At 41.3% G+C, this 17,467-nt stretch overlaps 2 protein-coding genes across 2 annotated transcripts; one reads left to right on the forward strand and one right to left on the reverse strand.

Moving 5' to 3' along the window:
• The first annotated feature begins 345 nt into the window (after positions 1-345).
• On the forward strand, positions 346-3,603 carry march5l (membrane-associated ring finger (C3HC4) 5, like). The gene is made up of 7 exons (XM_031578489.2): positions 346-518; positions 1,017-1,101; positions 1,440-1,642; positions 1,912-2,042; positions 2,170-2,344; positions 2,940-3,106; positions 3,224-3,603. Exons 2-7 carry the CDS (start codon positions 1,073-1,075, stop codon positions 3,383-3,385), a joined length of 867 nt encoding a protein of 288 aa, XP_031434349.1. The 5' UTR covers positions 346-518; positions 1,017-1,072; the 3' UTR covers positions 3,386-3,603.
• A 6,281-nt stretch (positions 3,604-9,884) lies between these two features.
• On the reverse strand, positions 9,885-16,673 carry npy8ar (neuropeptide Y receptor Y8a). The gene is made up of 2 exons (XM_012840242.2): positions 16,547-16,673; positions 9,885-11,169 (listed from the first exon to the last, which is right to left on the reverse strand). Exon 2 carries the CDS (start codon positions 11,013-11,015, stop codon positions 9,900-9,902), a length of 1,116 nt encoding a protein of 371 aa, XP_012695696.1. The 5' UTR covers positions 11,016-11,169; positions 16,547-16,673; the 3' UTR covers positions 9,885-9,899.
• Between the last annotated feature and the right edge of the window lie 794 nt (positions 16,674-17,467).

Raw genomic sequence — 17,467 nt, forward strand, 5'->3', positions numbered from 1 at the left:
GCCAATCGGCATGCTAGAAAAACCTCTTCGCTGTGGAACACCAATCAACGAGTTAAATTTGCGAGCAGATGCGGGCAGAGGAACGTGATTATCTCTGCATAAAAAAAAATGAGAAAGCAGAATATAGAACATTTTAAATGTAATTTTATTATTACTATTTTGTTATTATATTATTGTTGTTGTTGTTGTGGTTAATACTTCTGTCCGACAACTCAAATGCACCTACCTTTTGGGTTAAAAAAGCAAGTTACTTTTCGACCACTATCTAAGGATAGCTATCTATCTTTCTAGTAATTTGTGGCAATCATTGTACTGTAAACTGTAAAGAACAGGACACGATAGCTTGGCTGAATTTGCCCCACACAATCTGCAAACAAATTGGCCTGCTTTTCCTTTAAGAAAACGTTCAAACCGGAAACAAAACTGTCAGCCGTGTATGTGTTCATGAACAGGTTGAAAAGTCCAGGGATCGGTTTGCTTCGATGTATATAACTTGAACATACATAAAAAATATCGCGGTAAGGACACGCACATTACGTGGGTAACACTAACATTCTTGATTAGTCGTTGAATCAACCTTTGGTTTTAGCATTACTTAGGGTCAGATTAGCAATCATTTCAGTTTGGACCATACGTTAGTAAACATTAGCTGGCTAGTAATATTTGGAACACAGCTAGTTGTTTTCTGTGAAGTGGACTGTGAACTATCTTATACAAAAGTTATGCCACATTACATTTCAGACTTTGTAATCGATCAATCTAATTATCTCAAACATTTTTGCTAACTGTACAAATGGTTGTCACCGTCTTATAAAACTAGGTATCATATTAGCAATGTCAGAACCATGCGTCAGTTCAGAGAAGGTTGTATATCAACTATTTTGGTTATAAGTTACACTTAGCTAGATATCTGTGAAATTACCCAACCTAACATCCGTTGACTCACAGTAAATGAACATAAATAATTACACGAAAATATTCTCGAATAGAGGAATCTCCGTTTTTTCCCCCCTCAGGCGAATAAAGCTTGCGCTGACTGACTCATGGTGTGTCAAAGACCTAAACACAGAATATGGCCTGTGCAGACGAACCCCCTGAAAAGTAAGAGATTAATAACAACATTGTAAGGATGTCAGGATGTTTGAGGGGATGTTTAAGCGGCTAGTTTTTATCAATCAGATAACGAAGAGCATGTACAGTATCATTATTATTATTATTAGTAGTAGTAGTAGTAGTATTAGCAATAGTAAGAAACAGTCTTCAATGCACAATACAATTTTATATTGAAAATGATCACTCTTGTTTATGTGATTATGAAATATATTATTATTATTCATGTATTTAAGATTTTCCATTTTTTTTTTGACAATGGTTGACAGCATGAGTGCTTATCCGCTTGCCTTTGGTAGAATAACTCCATCTGCACATTTCACCTGTAGGCACTGCTGGGTATGCTTTGCCACAGAGCGGGAGGACCGGGTGGCAGAGTGGGTGAGCCCCTGCCGGTGTAGAGGCTGCACCAAGTGGATCCATCAGAACTGCCTGCAGCGCTGGCTAGATGAAAAGCAGAAGGGCAATGGCGGTGGGGCTGTCAGCTGTCCACAGTGTGGCACTGAGTACAGCATTGTCTTCCCCAAAATGGGTACATAGGAATTATTTGTCTGTCACATATCAGGCGCTTTTATTCAGAGACACCGAACCTCCTGTAGTTTTCATTAATATACTAGTTTGTAAATGTGCTCCTTAGAAATCTTAATTATTGACCTTAGTCATGTTTTCCCTATACGTTTAGCCTCTTTCTATTAATTCTATCAATTAGCATGCAGAGGAATTATTACAATAAAAAGGATCCCCTTTGAAGTAGTTTAACAAAGACTGTTTGACAAATAATGCTGTTTTTGCCTTCCTCAGGCCCACTGGTGTATTTCCTGCAGCAGGTTGACAGAGCTCTGTCTAGAGCCAGTCCATTTGCAGCTGCAGGGGTGGTGGTTGGCACTGTCTACTGGTCAGCTGTCACCTATGGAGCTGTCACTGTAATGCAGGTACGCACATACAACATGAGTGACTAGCTTGATATCTCTTATGTGTGTCAGTGCGTGTGCTTTTCTCCTGTTGCCTTCTTTACCTCGATAACCCCTCTGTGACTCTTCTCTACTCTTCTCTCTGCAGGTAGTAGGCCACAAAAAGGGCTTAGATGTGATGGAGCGTGCCGACCCACTGTTCCTGCTCATGGGTTTGCCCACCATTCCCGTCATGCTGGTCCTGGGGAAGATGATTCGCTGGGAGGACTATGTGGTGCGGCTGTGGCAGCGGCATTCTGCCAAACTTAATGGCATCGTCCCCGGTAAGGCCTCACTCTGTGCACCGTGGTTTAACACATCAATTAAAAATGGAGGGTTTATACAACTTAGGGACATTGTATCATCAAGCAATAGTAAACAAAAGGCAGCAGTATATGGATATTGCCAGTGCTACGCATAATGATGCCGTGACGCAAAGCATTGGGGTTCTCTAATGCACCTCTAATGTGAAGGCACACCTCCAAGACACTTTCATGCAGGTTGGTGATAAATAACAGGCATCTGGTGCTTAAAATAGGCGTTTCTTTTCTGACAGACAATTCATTACTTTAAACTTTCCAACAACATTGTGGCAAATAGATCTGCAGTGCAGTTGGCTGTAAAGAACAAAAAAACCTGAAGTTGACTTTACAACATTGGGTTTTATTTTATTTTAATCTGTGTATTCAATCTTGTTGACAAATTATTGACTCTTCGTGCCATTTTGCTTATTATTTTATTTATGAAGCTGGTTCCAAATAAAACAGTCAAATTTGTTAATCTTTAAATGCCCAGTGTTTTTAATAACATATGTTGACAGTTTTATAAATCATTGTTTGAAAGGTTTGAAAGAACTAATAGTTGGTCCTGTGTGTGCAGGACTCGGGCGTGCTCTACCCCGCGTGCCAGCTGAAGGGGGCTATGGAGGGGACCACGTGTCCGTGTCACGCACCCTGTGTGGGGCCCTCATCTTCCCCTCCATCGCCAACCTGGTGGGCCGGCTCATGTTCCGCAGGATCACCTCCAACCTACAGCGCACCATCCTAGTGAGTAGACAGGGGAGAGATGTCAGCTCTTCTGGCTGGCTGTCTTTCAGGGTTGTTGTTGTTGTTGTTGTTGTTTTGAGGCCCAGGTTCTAAAGCTTTCGCTGCTCTTCCTGACAGGGAGGCATTGCCTTTGTTGTGATCAAAGGGATTCTGAAGGTGCATTTCAAACAACAGCAGTACCTCATTCAGGCCAACCGCCACATCCTTGACTACCCTGCTCGAGAACAGCGGGCAGATGATCACAGTGAGGAAGACAATGAGGACAGTGGAAACGAGTAGAGACAGGAAGGCCCCTTCACTGCAGAGTCTCCCTCAGCTCCTCTGGGTTCTATTGTAAAAACTATACATGCCTCCATTAACATAAACATAAACATAAACAATCATGGAACTGTTTTAATGACAGTATCATTATTCATTGTAAAATCCGATCAGACTGTAGAGATAATAGTTATTTTATTTTATTTTCAGATTTGAATCAATAAACTTATATGATTGTTGAGTGCCTTTTTGCAATTTCTTCATGAAAAACCATTCTACTCATCATTATTTTACTTAAACATGAAACTCAGCTAGGGTTGTAATGTTATGAAATATTTTTGTATCGTATATCTTTATTGTAACAAATATATGGGATTACATGTATTTATTTGTCAATAATTATTTAACTGTTAAAATTGTTTATGAATAAAAACTGAGAAATTATGCGGAAACGAACCAGTAAATGTAATACAGAACATAATGCAATATCACTTATGACCTCCAGACGTCAGTCACAGTTTGAAAGTGATTTCACTTGGTAAGAAAATCTGGGTGATTTCTGAATTTTTTATTTCATGTTTAAGGATCTTTTATGCTTTTTCTTGGGCTTACATGCTAGTTAATAGTTCTGATATGTGTGTTTGTGTGTGCTCAATAATAGTATTTTTACATGGAATTTCCACACGGTTGTGTGCTGACATTTTGACCAAGACTCACACAGCATCTGTGTCCTTTGTTTTTGATCACGTATAGGCACCACATGATTTGAAACTGTTCCTAGTGGTTAAAAGATGGGGTGTTTTGAAAGACGTCCAGTATAAACTTCTTATAATTACCCTGCTGATCAAGGGGGTTTATGTGGTTTAGTGACAAACTTGGGTAGGTAAATTCAAAGTAAGTGGTAAACCTCCTAAAAGAAGAGCTCTACGGCTTTGTTTTGCTAGGAGAGTGAAACCATTGCACTCTTCCGTCTCCTTTGTTAGGAGGTTTACTACTTCCTCTGAGTTAACTTACTTAGTATACCCCACTGGAGTATAAAGGTCTTTGACACATGACAGGGTTTGAATCTAAAAAGTTCCACAAATAAAAGCAGAAAGAAAGCTAAACTTATTTTACTTTAAGCTTCTTTAGACGTCTGCTTATTAAACGTATTTATGAATCTGTTTCTCTCAAGTGTAATGGGTGAGTTGAGTTTCTGCAGGTGCTTCCCTCAGCTGGTCTGAGCTGCTTCTGGCAGTGCACTGGGCTTGTTTAGAGCTGCACTCACATCTGGAGAGTCGGGGGGATCCCAAAGGAAGTTTAGGCTTCCAGTAGCTTTATACAACACACAATTAAATAATAAAAGTTTAGCAATACACACAGCAAAAATTAGCCTGTAACATATACAGTGCTGCTTGAAAGTATGTGAACCCCGTGGGCGTACACTTCTAGGCAGAGTAGCGGTCATGTTGAATGCCCTCCATTTGTAAGATGGTCTTATAGCTTTCCCCAGACTGATGGGCTGTCAGTACCTTCTTCCTGATGTCCTCGGATATCTCCTTTCCTCTCTGCATTGTTGATCTGTGTGGGTACACCTTGGCACTACAGTAGTTTGGTTGGTTTCCTCTCTCTTTTAATCTGTGTTGCCCAACCCTTTTCCGAAGGATGTCTCATTTGATTGGTTTGCTAAATTGACTAATTAAGCACCCAAATGTGTTTCACCGAATCTGTTACCTACTTGACTTTACCAATGCAGCTGGGGGTTCACTTACTTTTGCACATACAATAATTCCATGTTTCATGTAGTTTTTTGGCTACTCACACAATTCCCTCTAAACAAGTACATGCAACACATAAACCATAAACCTGACATTTCATATATGGAAAACTGGTGATGATAAAAGAGGAAAATCATGGTAAACCAACAGAAAACTTTAAACTGCTCAAGGGGTTCACATACTTTCAAGCAGCACTGTATGTGTAAATTCTATCTATATATGGAATTGCATCTTTAAAACAAAATAAAAAACTTAAATGACAAAACCTGTATAAAGTAACTGCCCAATACAAGGTCCTTTACATATGGAGATTTGGTGATGCAGTACATAAATAATTCTACAGTGCAAAATGATGTGTGCTGTGAAAATAACTAAGAAAATAATAATAATAATAATAATAATAATAATAATAATACAATAAAAGGCCCACCGATGTAATATGTTCATATTTCTGTACATACTTTCATATGCTGAGAGTTTGGATGCTGTTGGCTGATAGTGAAATTAGATAAGCAGCATACATTTCATCAGGGAGAACCACAGCCATTTGAAGAAATAAATAAACCATTTCTCGTGTGGGCATGTGGCTGAAGATTCAAAGGATAGATGTGTAATCGCATTTTATATAAATTAGCACTATGGAACATTTAAAACCTGTAGGATGAAGGCTATTAACCCTCTGTACATCTACTATAACAGTATTGAAGTAGAACTAGTTGTAGAGATGTCCATATTTTTCAGGGGGAATGATGATTAAACATGAGTATGACCATTTGGGTATGGATTCTGTTTCTCTGAATTGGCTTGGATTATCACTTGACATCTGGCAAATCATAAAACCATAAATCAATTAATCATCTACAGATTGACTGCCATAATGAAACTATGAATCTCTTTGGCAGACAATTAGGATGCATAATTAGCTCTTTAAAAATATCACTCAAATCTAGGATGATGAAAAGAAGACGGGTTTAATATAGAGAGTAGAAGTTGATTTATGTATAATTGGATTTTTTCCGAAAAAGAGAAGTGGAGTCTTATCACTTTCCTTGAGCACTTTAGCAAAATGGCTCATTACTAGCAAAATACTCTTACAAGGAGTCTGGGTAAGCATCACCATCTCTCTCTAGCGTTCAGTTACGAATGCTTCAAAGCAGTGTCTCAAGGCTATGTGAGTTCTTATCAACTCAAAACAAAGATGCTTGTTAAATAAATTAGAGATGGTAAATATTGATTGGGAAGCTGTATAAAGCTGTAAGAAACCAATTTAGGGCTGGATTAGTTTTTAGCCTGGAGAGAAAGTGGATGCTTAAAGCAGTCTGAAGTATGGTAAACAAAATGCAAAACATTTTCATCTCTGAGAAAATAGGCTGACCCACTGGAAACCCTAAGATAACACCAAGAGGCAATTTTATGGAACCACTAAAGCTAATGGGACTTCAAAGTTTTAAGATATACAAAGCTGTATTCATCTGTGCCCGTAACCAAATTAGTTTGTAACATTGTTGAAAAGCACACCTTTATTTTGCACCCAAGTGTAAAGCACACCTTTATTTTGCACCCAAGTGTAACCAAGGGAAAGAAACTATGTTTTCCATATTTCTCTGACAGACCAACTCTGGGTTGCTTGATTACCTCCCAGGCCCTTTTTCATGAAGAGGAGCTTGAAGAGGGCTCTTCCATCTGTTCCTCGGCCCTGACAAAAAGTCCCTTGGTTCTTCAGCAGACATCTTCATTCTGTGCCCTTAGCTCAGAGAAGGCATTTTGGCACGTCCTGTGCCCACTCTGACACGCTCGCTTTGAAGGAGCAGCCGTAGACAAGGGATGAGAGAAAAGCACCTCATAAATAAATGATCAGGATGACATTGCTCTTATATTTTATTTTATTATTTTGAAGGGGGGGGAGAAGAAACATCATGAATGATGCATGAGCTTGTGGATCATGAACGGGGAGGCCAGAGAGGAGGAAGCGGAGAGTGCGGAGAAAGTGAAATTGGTTGTGGCATTGGTGAGCCCCTCGCTTCCCACTTCTGGTCTGTTGGGTAAGATTCTATTTCATCTCGCATTTCATTGACTCTGAGTGTGGAGGACAACCAAGAAACCCTGTGCTGTGTTATGGGTCTGCAGACAGAGCAGACATTAATTGCAATCTCTTACATAATAGATAACAGCTAGTTAGATAGTCTGGCCTCCAGAGAGTCTGGTCTTAATAAAGATGGCTATTTCACTTTTTTTAGTTTTGAACATGAAAAGAATGTTTGGAGGTGTAGACAAACTAGATTATCACTGAAGGACCATCTCGAGGCAAGAATGTGACCCGACCCGACCCAACCCGCCACCCAATTTGTATGAGCAGAATAGTGATGGCTGGCTGGTGCTGAAGGATCCCCAGAACAGCTGACTCTGGGATTAAGGCCAAATGTAAAAAAAGAGAAAAGCCTTTTACAAAGTCTGGCTGCCAAAGGAAAAGGAACAATATACACATTTGGTCCTAATTATCTACTAGGTAGATTACCTATTCCATACTTATACCGCTCCTCTGTAAAACCGTTTTCCTTTGAATCCAGATAGTCACAAAGCTCAGAAGTCTTGACTGTGCCATTATTATTGTGCAGTATGCAGACCAATCCTGCCTGTATTCCCCTTGCCTAAAGTAATACCCACTGAGAAGTGTGTGACACCAAAGAGGCTTAACTGTGCACTCATTCGCTTGGATAAAAAAGTAGGAATGACTTTTGACATTGTCAGAATGACCCACTCCTGTGAAACCAATGAACTAAAAAAAATTGAATTTTTAAGTAGCGAAAAGCCATGTGGTGAAAAAGGCAATCCCTCTGGGCCAATGGTTAACCATTTTATATAATCCAGAACTGCCCATCCATCACAGGCAAACCCTCAAGCATTTTGTCCACGCATGGATAAACTGCTGGAGAGCCAGAGCTGTCCTGGAGCTTTTTCTTTTTTTCAGAAACCCTCTTTAAAGATCTTCAGAGGCTAAATACCCCAGTCGAGGAGGAAAACAAGGTCAACCAGCCTCAGAACTCATTTAGTTATCTAATGGCAGCCTGTGCTGTACAACGTGTCCGTGGATCTCATCTCTTTGACACTTATACTTGGTATTCATCGAGAAATCTTCCCTATGTTCACCTCATGACGTAAGAGAGGGAGAAAAAGACCTTTGTCCTCTTATGAAGGTTACACGAGAAAATAAACAAATTATGTATCCACAAATTGCTACCATTATTCCATAATCAGCATTAAAGCTACAATTACGTCCCTGGACATCTTTCCAAGATTATTCAAGGAGAATGCACAAAGAGCTACTTAGTAAACAGGCTTCCTGCCCAGCCATCTCTGATGCAACTGTGGAATGATGGAACTTTGAACATGTGCTGTCCTTAGTTGTCCCTAGTAGTGTTGTGAGTAAACAAGCCCCACCTGTACGCCCAGCTGACATCCAAATCAAATGCTGAACTGGGTGTAATCATTTGTAAGTGCTAATGTTGAGGACAAATAATTGGGGTAGATGCATGCATGACTCTGAATCAAAGGGTGGCTGGACACCATCTGTTGGATTAGTTCAGCTCATGCTTTGATTCATGAGTGGAAAACAGGCGATAATTGCGTTTAGCATCAGTTAAACACATGGTTGGCTTATGGAGCTTTTGTGAAAAGCCAGAGACGAGCCTCAAATCCAACCCCTGCCAAAAAACATTCCCAAATTGAATATTTTACTCAAAAAGTTGTGTTATGATCCAAGTAGCAAAATCACTGCTCTCCAATATAATTTAATAAAGTATTACATTCATAATCACATTTTATTGTATGGTATATTAAATACAAATTTAAAATACAATTTCTTGCTGTTTCTTGCATTTCATGATTACAGTTCCAATACCCTTATAAATGGATATATTAAAGTCATTGAAAGTCAGCTTTTGCCATTTATAATACATACTGAAAGCATTTGATAAGGCAGAACAGATTCAAACATAACCAAATACAAATACATTATTTGTTATTGTATAATTGTAAGTGTGATATGAATACTGAATTCTTTGGGAGAATAATACCATTTAGAATATTAATGAGAGTAATAAATCATTTACTTTCAAATGTTAAAAAATTATATATATTACATTATAGAGGCACAACTGCATTCTAACATATATTCGGTTTCACAATAACACCAAGACCATCACATACTGTGATCACAATACATTAAAGTATATACCACACCCCTCAGACACAGGTGTACATTCACATATTTCTATTTAAATTACAGAATTGAATGTATTGATTGCTACTTTACATTGAAAACCATAAATATCCACACCAAGCAGACGAGGACTTCAAGGCTGATGACAGGACTTTGTCAGTTCACATAGTGACAAAAGCACTAAGGACATAGTGCTTTAATCTAAGTTCAATTCAGGCAGCACGATTGTCCTTTTAACTCTGAATTCATATATATTGATTGCAGCGTTGCTTAGTAGACATTCAGCACCATTGTAGGTGTTATAACAGCAAGCCTCAGCTTTACAAAGCTAGATGCACAAACCCCTAAAAGCATTAGCTCTGTGCTAACATGACAGCCTATACTGTACACATCTACTGTAAGCAGGCCTACAGACAGGAACTGGGTTTAGATCAAGATCAAGAGAATCAAGTGATCCAGGAGTTCATATGGCAGTCTTATATCTCTCAACTTATCCACATCTCAGTCATCTTAAAATGTCTTTCTTTTCTCCTTCCCTCTCTTCCCCCATCCTGTTCAACTAAATGCGAGCACCAGTCTCTCCCTTCAAGGAATCTCTGTGCGTGGCAGACACCTTGGTGACATCTGTGCCCACGGTGGACAGGGGGAAGCTCTCGTAGCTCTCGGGCACGCCCCAACAGCAGCGGCAGCGCTTCAGCATGGCCTTCAGCTCCTTCTGGAAGTTGCTGTTGAGGAAGCCGTACACCACAGGGTTGACGCAGGTGGAGGCCATGGCCGTCAGGTGGCACGCCGAGAAGATGACGTCGTGCTGGCAGGCGGGCAGCGCCTCGTGGTACCAGTCGAAGAGGGTGTTGAAGACGTTGAGCGGCAGCCAGCAGAGGGCGAATGCCACCACGATGGTGACCAGCATGGCGTTGATGCGCTGGGCGCTGCGGGCTTTCCTCTGGCGCGCGTCGCTGGCCTGCTCCACCATGTCCTTGCGCCGGCGCAGGCGCAGGAAGATGCGCAGGTAGCAGAGCAGGATGAGCAGCAGGGGCAGGCAGTACTGGAAGAGCAGCAGCGAGGTGGTGTAGGCCAGCCGGTTGCGCTCGGACGGCCACAGCTCCATGCAGATGAGGTGGTCGCTGAACGGGTTGAAGGGGATGCTCAGGTTCCGGAAGGGCGCGTCGGTGAGGATGTTGAAGGAGAGGAAGGGCAGCGAGATGAAGCAGGCCACCATCCAGGTGACGGCCACCGCCAGGTAGGAGTGGCCCGCCACCGGCATCCAGCCCGTAGGGTGGATGATCAGCTGGTGGCGTTCCAGGGCGATGAGCACCAGGGAGAAGACGGAGACAGTGACGGACATGCACTGGACGAAGGGCGTGACCTTGCACAGGGCCTCCCCGAGTATCCAGCGGTCCATCAGGGTGTAGATCACGGTGACGGGCAGGCACACCACACACATCAGGATGTCCGAGCAGGAGAGGTTAGCGATGAGAATGTTGGTGACGTTTCGCATCTCTTTCTGCCTAGAGATGATGAAGACCAGGCAGGAGTTGCCAACCAAACCAACAGCGATCACCGTGCTGTAGGCCACTATCAGGAGCGTGGCGCCACCCACTGAGGGGGGACAAGGGTTACCATTCTCCCACGGCAATTCATCCCAATTACCCAGGCCACTGCTGTTGTTGGACATCGCTGACGAGAGGTGTCTCAGTGAGCTATGAAGAGACAAAGATAGGAGTGGGCAGGCTCTGATGAACAGGCTCTTCAAAATGAAACAAGGTGTCTGTTCATCTTAGGATGGCTGGCCAATATAAAAAACACAGGCAGCTCGTTGAATGATATATCTAGGAAAAAAAGGCAATTGAAATTCAAATTAATGGCAGTAGGTGGGCCAAGAGTCAGCGTTATCCAGATATACAGAATATATTTGTAATATCATTTGAATATTTAAGACAACATTCATTCATTCATTGATCAAATGAAAGCAAATTGCACAAATAGACACGTTATCCTTGTATACATCAATACACCGATTTGTCTTGATGAAAGAAAAATGAAAGAAAAAACAACAGAAGTATTCCTTAAGACGACATTCTAGTCATCCTCATCTCTAGTCTGGCAGATGGAGGGCACCCTTGAGAAATCCCTCCTCATCCTCAGTCTAAAATTGTCCTTCTTTTGGACAATGGCATCAGTGAAAGTGAAGCAGAAGTGATGGACCCCCCGCCCCCTCTCTTTCTTTCTCTCTGTGTATATAGACAGTACATTATATGTACTATATATTATATATCTATCTATTTCACGCTCATGCTCATTTGCAAGCAAAATGTAATTGTATCAAAGAAAATACCTTTCAAAGAATGAATAAAACAGTGCTAGTACTTCATGGAATGACCCCTCCTAATAAGAGTCCCAAAGATAAATAAAAAATGTAACCTCACACTTGTCTGAGCATGTTTTCTACATGAAACACCTCCTGCCCTTGATGAACGAGGGTTTAATTAACCCAGAGGTATTATGCACCTCCCCATCTGGAACCTCCTAAACAACTGTTCAGTGTCTACTCCTCAGCTCATTACATCACACATCTGCAGACGAAAGGCATGGTGTTTCAGGAAAACCTTGAATAACACTGGGGGGAAATAAATAAATAACAGCGACACAGAGGAGACAGTACTGTGTTTCCAGGACACCCAAATAGATCCGCTGTCACCAATGACAACTGAGATAACACTGCGGCTGTAGGGGAAGGAAGACATGCTGTTGCGAGTACAGTCTAATGCTTCAGAGCAATGTTTGCTGAATTGGATCCTATTAAGAGAGCCTTAATAAAGAAACGGAATGTGTTATCTGTCAGCCCCTTTGATAGCATTCAAACGCCTGGGCTCCTCATCTCACTGAACTGGTAATTTGGTGTTGTCATCTTTCAAAGGGGATATTCTATTTTGGTATAAAAAAAAAAAAGGAGACTTTCTTGTTATGAATGGCTAACACAAGCTGTTACATCATTTGATCGTCAGATTTCTCCGTACGAGCCAAGTCTTACACAACCTCCTCCTCCAGGGAGGCAATTTCGACAAATCAGCTGCCTTTGATTTTATGTGTAAAGGAAGCCATGGTCTGACTAATTCACTAGGAAATGTCACAGACATGCAAATGTGTACTTCTCTGTCTTTCACCAAAATGGACCTCAAAATAGTCCAAACCTTTCGCTCCTCCGCTCAACAAGACAGAACTCTGCATATGCAAAGATGCTTACGCGTACACACACACACACACACACACACACACACACACACACACACACACACACACACACACACACACACACACACAAACATGACACATACAGACTGACTGACTGACTGAGACATACATAAATGCACACTAACACACATCCCAGGCCATTTCATTTTGTGATGGGTCAAGTTGATTGCAAGAGCAATCGGATCAAATAACCATCTGGAAGAGAATGAATCTGCTAATGACTGGGTTGTTCCCATTTTCCTTGTGGAGTCTGGCAGCAGGGGTCTGCCAGCCCCGGCATGCTTCTGGCCTATGGCTTGGCCTTATTAATCTGCTCTTGATGGACAGGAAAATGCCCCCACCCTGCAGTTATGGTTCTCCTCACCCCTGCATTGGGGAAGCTGCCCACCAACATGCACAAATTAGCCTCTCGAGAAGAAGAGTAAACCTGCTCTTTGTCCACACAATCAAAACCCTCAGGGATCTCTGTTCCATTAGCATGTAGTTTTTTCTCCCTGTGCTGTAGTTTGGATCCTTTCTAATTCCTTTACCCGACTATAAACCGCATCATATATAAACCCCATTACAGCATTTTATGTAATCTTATAAAACAGACCCATGTATTGACTGCACCCGTGTATTAACCGCAGTTTATTTAATGTTACATCATCCTGTCACATAAAACTAAATGCCATGTAGTTGTGGTGTGAACACTACCAGCCATTAAAAGTTGTATGGGATGGGCATTTCAAGCTAAAATGCTACACCCTCTCCTCGCAGGTACCCGCACACACAGGCTACCTCATTCCCACTCACAGTGAAAACCATGCATTCATTACGTGTTTGTTTAGTTATTTTAATTCGTTAAGTTACGGTGTTGTGTGGGAATGGACGCTACTTTTTTAAGTTAATAGTTAATAGTTAATAGTCAATAGTTAATAGATCCCCTGGCAACCACCGAATTAATGTGTTAGAGAAGGGCAGGGGGGGGGACTTCACCCCCTTCATTCACTACACTGGTATCAGAGTAAGCCCTTCCTCCACTTATGGCCCAGTATTTGTGAAGCCATTTCACATCATCCTCACACGAGTTCATATTAACACACATTAGCAGCTGCCAACTGTGAAAGCTAGAGATAGCAAGTATAGTTCATAGCTAGGTTATTTGCCGTGAGACCTTCGCATGTTTTACATGTTTCTTTATCGTTATGGAAGACTGAGTGTGAATGAGAATCTGTTCTATCCCATGTTGTTTTTACCTGATACATTCGTGTGTGAAAGAGGGAGAGACCCATTCTACCTGGCAGAGTTACTGTGCACGTTACTAACTTCCAAGCAGAAAAAAAATTCCGTCTAAAAATCGCACCGGAGTATTAACCGCAGGGCTGCAGACATTTTACAAAATCAATGTACAAACAGTGGTTAATAGTTGGGAAATTACGGTATTTTCATGGCAAGGATTCACAGCAGGTGTGCTCATTGAACGCTATATGAAGAAATGAAATCTGTGGCCAGGGTGGCTGGCCTGTATTGCCCCGACACCTACACAGAATGAGTCCCATCTCTGTTTCATCAGCCCCTGGGTGATGAGGCCATCTTATCTCTAAATGACACCAGCTTTTCACATCCCAAGATTAAAGAGACTCCTAATGGCCTTTCATTCCTCCATTTCAATAAAGGGAATACAAAATGGACTGATTTCCAAGTAACCGACTCATTCATTTCCAGGGTCTGATTTTTGTACCTGAGCTCTGAAAAAGCAATTTCAGAGAAACCTCTGACTGCACAATCCCTCTCGTCTTTCCTTGTCATAATGAGATGGGTGTGGGATGATACTGAAATTGTGGAGGGAGAATAAACGGCATGGGAAATGAAGCCGTGGGGCCCCACAGGCCCTGAGTGGAAGAAGAGAAGACTCAGTGTGATACTGCCAGAAACAGTCAAAACCAGGACTGCAGCACACTGCTGCAACCTTCTAGCGATGAACGCGCCTCTCTGTAGGGAGCTGAATCGGTACTCATAACAAAGGAATCAGTTAAGAGCACTCATACGGGAGAATTTCTTTTTTATTGAAAAATGAACAGTCGATAGCAGACCTTATCATTAGAATAAACTCCGAAACAGATTGAACTCTAGTTATAATTCATTCTTAAAACTATTCTGAAATGTAACGCTGCATATGTTTTGCTGTGATCCTGTCATGCCACAGGATTACTGTCTTCGCCCTGAGTCATCTTGAGTTCTGTGACGTTTTGACAACTCTCACCATTTCTAGAAAATTACAAAATGGCTGCCAGAGGCTTTCTAGTACAGGGCATATCACACGTAAACCTCATCCATCTTTGGATACACACTTCAAGAGTTCACTTCGAGTGTCATCTTTTCTTTGTTGAGAAAGGAACGCTGTATTACTCAAATTCACGAAGATGTGTTTTTGAAAACTGCAAAATCAAAGAAACATGCTGCCTTTCCCAGACACATCATATTCATATGACTGATTTAGTTTGACAAACTATCACATACTATTACGTTTATCTAGCTGAGGATTTCCTTTGGAACTCCAAGGTTTATGTAATTTTTTAAAATATTGTGCTAAAGTGCTTCCAAAAAATCCTGACCTATTTTGTTTTACACTTTATACTTGCTCCCAAAACATAAGCTGTACAGAAATGGTATGTGTATCCTCTCAGGGGCTTTCACTAACCTTTATTAATTATTCTGCGGTACTGGAGCTGGCACCGCCTATGTGCACATCCATTAGGCCAAACTGCTTATTACATATATCATGAAAAACAATTACAGGCTTTTGTCATAACCTGTTTGTCTCAATATTCTATGTAAATGGGATTTACCATGTCTGCACTGTCCTCACCCTGAGTTTTAAACTATACTAATAACGCATTCATCATGTATAGGCTTACGCTCACTGGTTAGGGATACTGACTTTGACCTTATACAACTTTGCACACACAGTTCACAAAACTCCTGTTAGGTTACATTGGGGTTTTGATGAGTCGGTGGTTATTAAACAGAAAATCATCTCTTGGCTTGGCTCACAAAAAGAGGACATTTTCTTATTAGAGATTATTATTCATGGTTTGGGGCAAAAGTATCAAGCTCAGGTGAGACATCGTCCTTCAGTGTATTGAAGACTGACGCTGATATTACACCTGCACAAAAAACTTACAAAAATATGAAGAACTGAAAGCTATCAAAAACAATATATGTGGTACTGGGCAATTGTTCGGTTTGGATAAGTTAAATGAATACACACTGACAGACTGAATTAATACAGTTGTAATCTGAATATGCCCAAAGCAATTTTTCATTTATTTCTGACAGTATGTGCTTTAACTAAGCACACCGAAGTGCTGCTAAAACATTGGTTACATTGACATCAATCTTTTGTCTGTTCCACGTCTTTCCGTTTAGGAGGCCAAATTACTTTCATGGATAGGTTACTATCATTATCTGGCCAGAATTGCCGACAGCGTGTCTCAACACTGGATTTAAAACTGCGTTAATACATTGTTTATCGTGGTAGTCTAAAAAGCCACCATGTGGTAACTGATCGTGGCCAATACATCAACTTTTATTGGGTCTGCTGAAATGTATATTACCTTGCTTCCATCACAACAGCAAACCGCCTGATGGAATTTCCCGCCTGCTTTCACATCATTATTTTCGGAGACTCTTTTGTACCATTAGCCTAGAGACAAATTATTTGAAATGCTACACGCCAATGTTTTCATGTCAGCATGTCTAGGCTGTTTTAACCCAACAGACGAAGTGACAACACAGGTAGATGTCTGTGAATATGTCAAAACACTTCTATTTACATCACGTTTAGCTCCGACGCGAAACACCTGTTCCAGCCTCAGTACCCAGAGACAAATAGCAGAAATGATACAAGTCACAATAACAGGCACACTGTTGTGCATACGGCAGATTATTCACCCGGCATGTGCATCTTACCTGTGCAGAAGGAAATGCTTTGTTTTGAGGAGAATATCTTGATATGATGAGTTGTATTTCGTGACCACCGTGTTGAACAGCTCGGTGCGTATCATCAGGACTTCAGATATCTCGAATACTTGGCTGGTTGGTGACGTGGGGGAGGCGGCAGCTTTGGAGGGTTGGTTGGGCGGGCGGGGGCGCTCCGGGTGCGATTGGGTTGGTTGTTGCAGTTACTCATCCAGCAGAACTTCATCCTCTTCATCTCATGCGGAGGGAATGGTGTGATGAGATGTTCTTTGAAATTAAAATATAATCTGACTAAATTGAATCTATGTTTTTGTTGAAGCACATTTCATTTTCAGTATAAGCAAACACAGGTAGTCGGAGGTACCAGTGTATCAGAAGTAAACAGCAGAAATAAATTCCCCTCAGTGGTAACATAAGGTTTTTTAAAAATATGTTTCCAAAGATTGAATTTATGTTAATGTAAGTTTACTGGACTGATTTACAAACTAACACACACTCTCACACACAAGCCTAGGCCTACATACACACAGAGACAAACAGAGAGAGAGAGAGAGAGAGAGAGAGACCTGGATGTGTTTAGCTATGGGTGTTCATTTTTCATGCAGCAGCCGCAGCAGCAGCAGCAAAGCACAAAAGCTCTGGGGGGTGGAGCTGAAGCACAGCACTACAAATACAGCCCCCCTCAGCGGAGAGCAGGCGAGGCAACAGAGACAAACAGAACACTGATCATGCACGTCAACTACCAAAAGCACCTGCCCATTTAAGCACAGGATTCTCTAAAAAATCTTCTGTGCTGGATGAAATTCTAAAGTGCTCATTTGAGAGGAAAAAGCACAATGACCAGTTATACAGAGATTTTGTTAGGGGGCCCTCATTATACTTTCAAATAACAATAAGTTGGTCTTTCGCTTC

Source organism: Clupea harengus, chromosome 12, assembly GCF_900700415.2.
Source record: "Clupea harengus chromosome 12, Ch_v2.0.2, whole genome shotgun sequence".
Lineage (NCBI taxonomy): Eukaryota > Metazoa > Chordata > Actinopteri > Clupeiformes > Clupeidae > Clupea > Clupea harengus.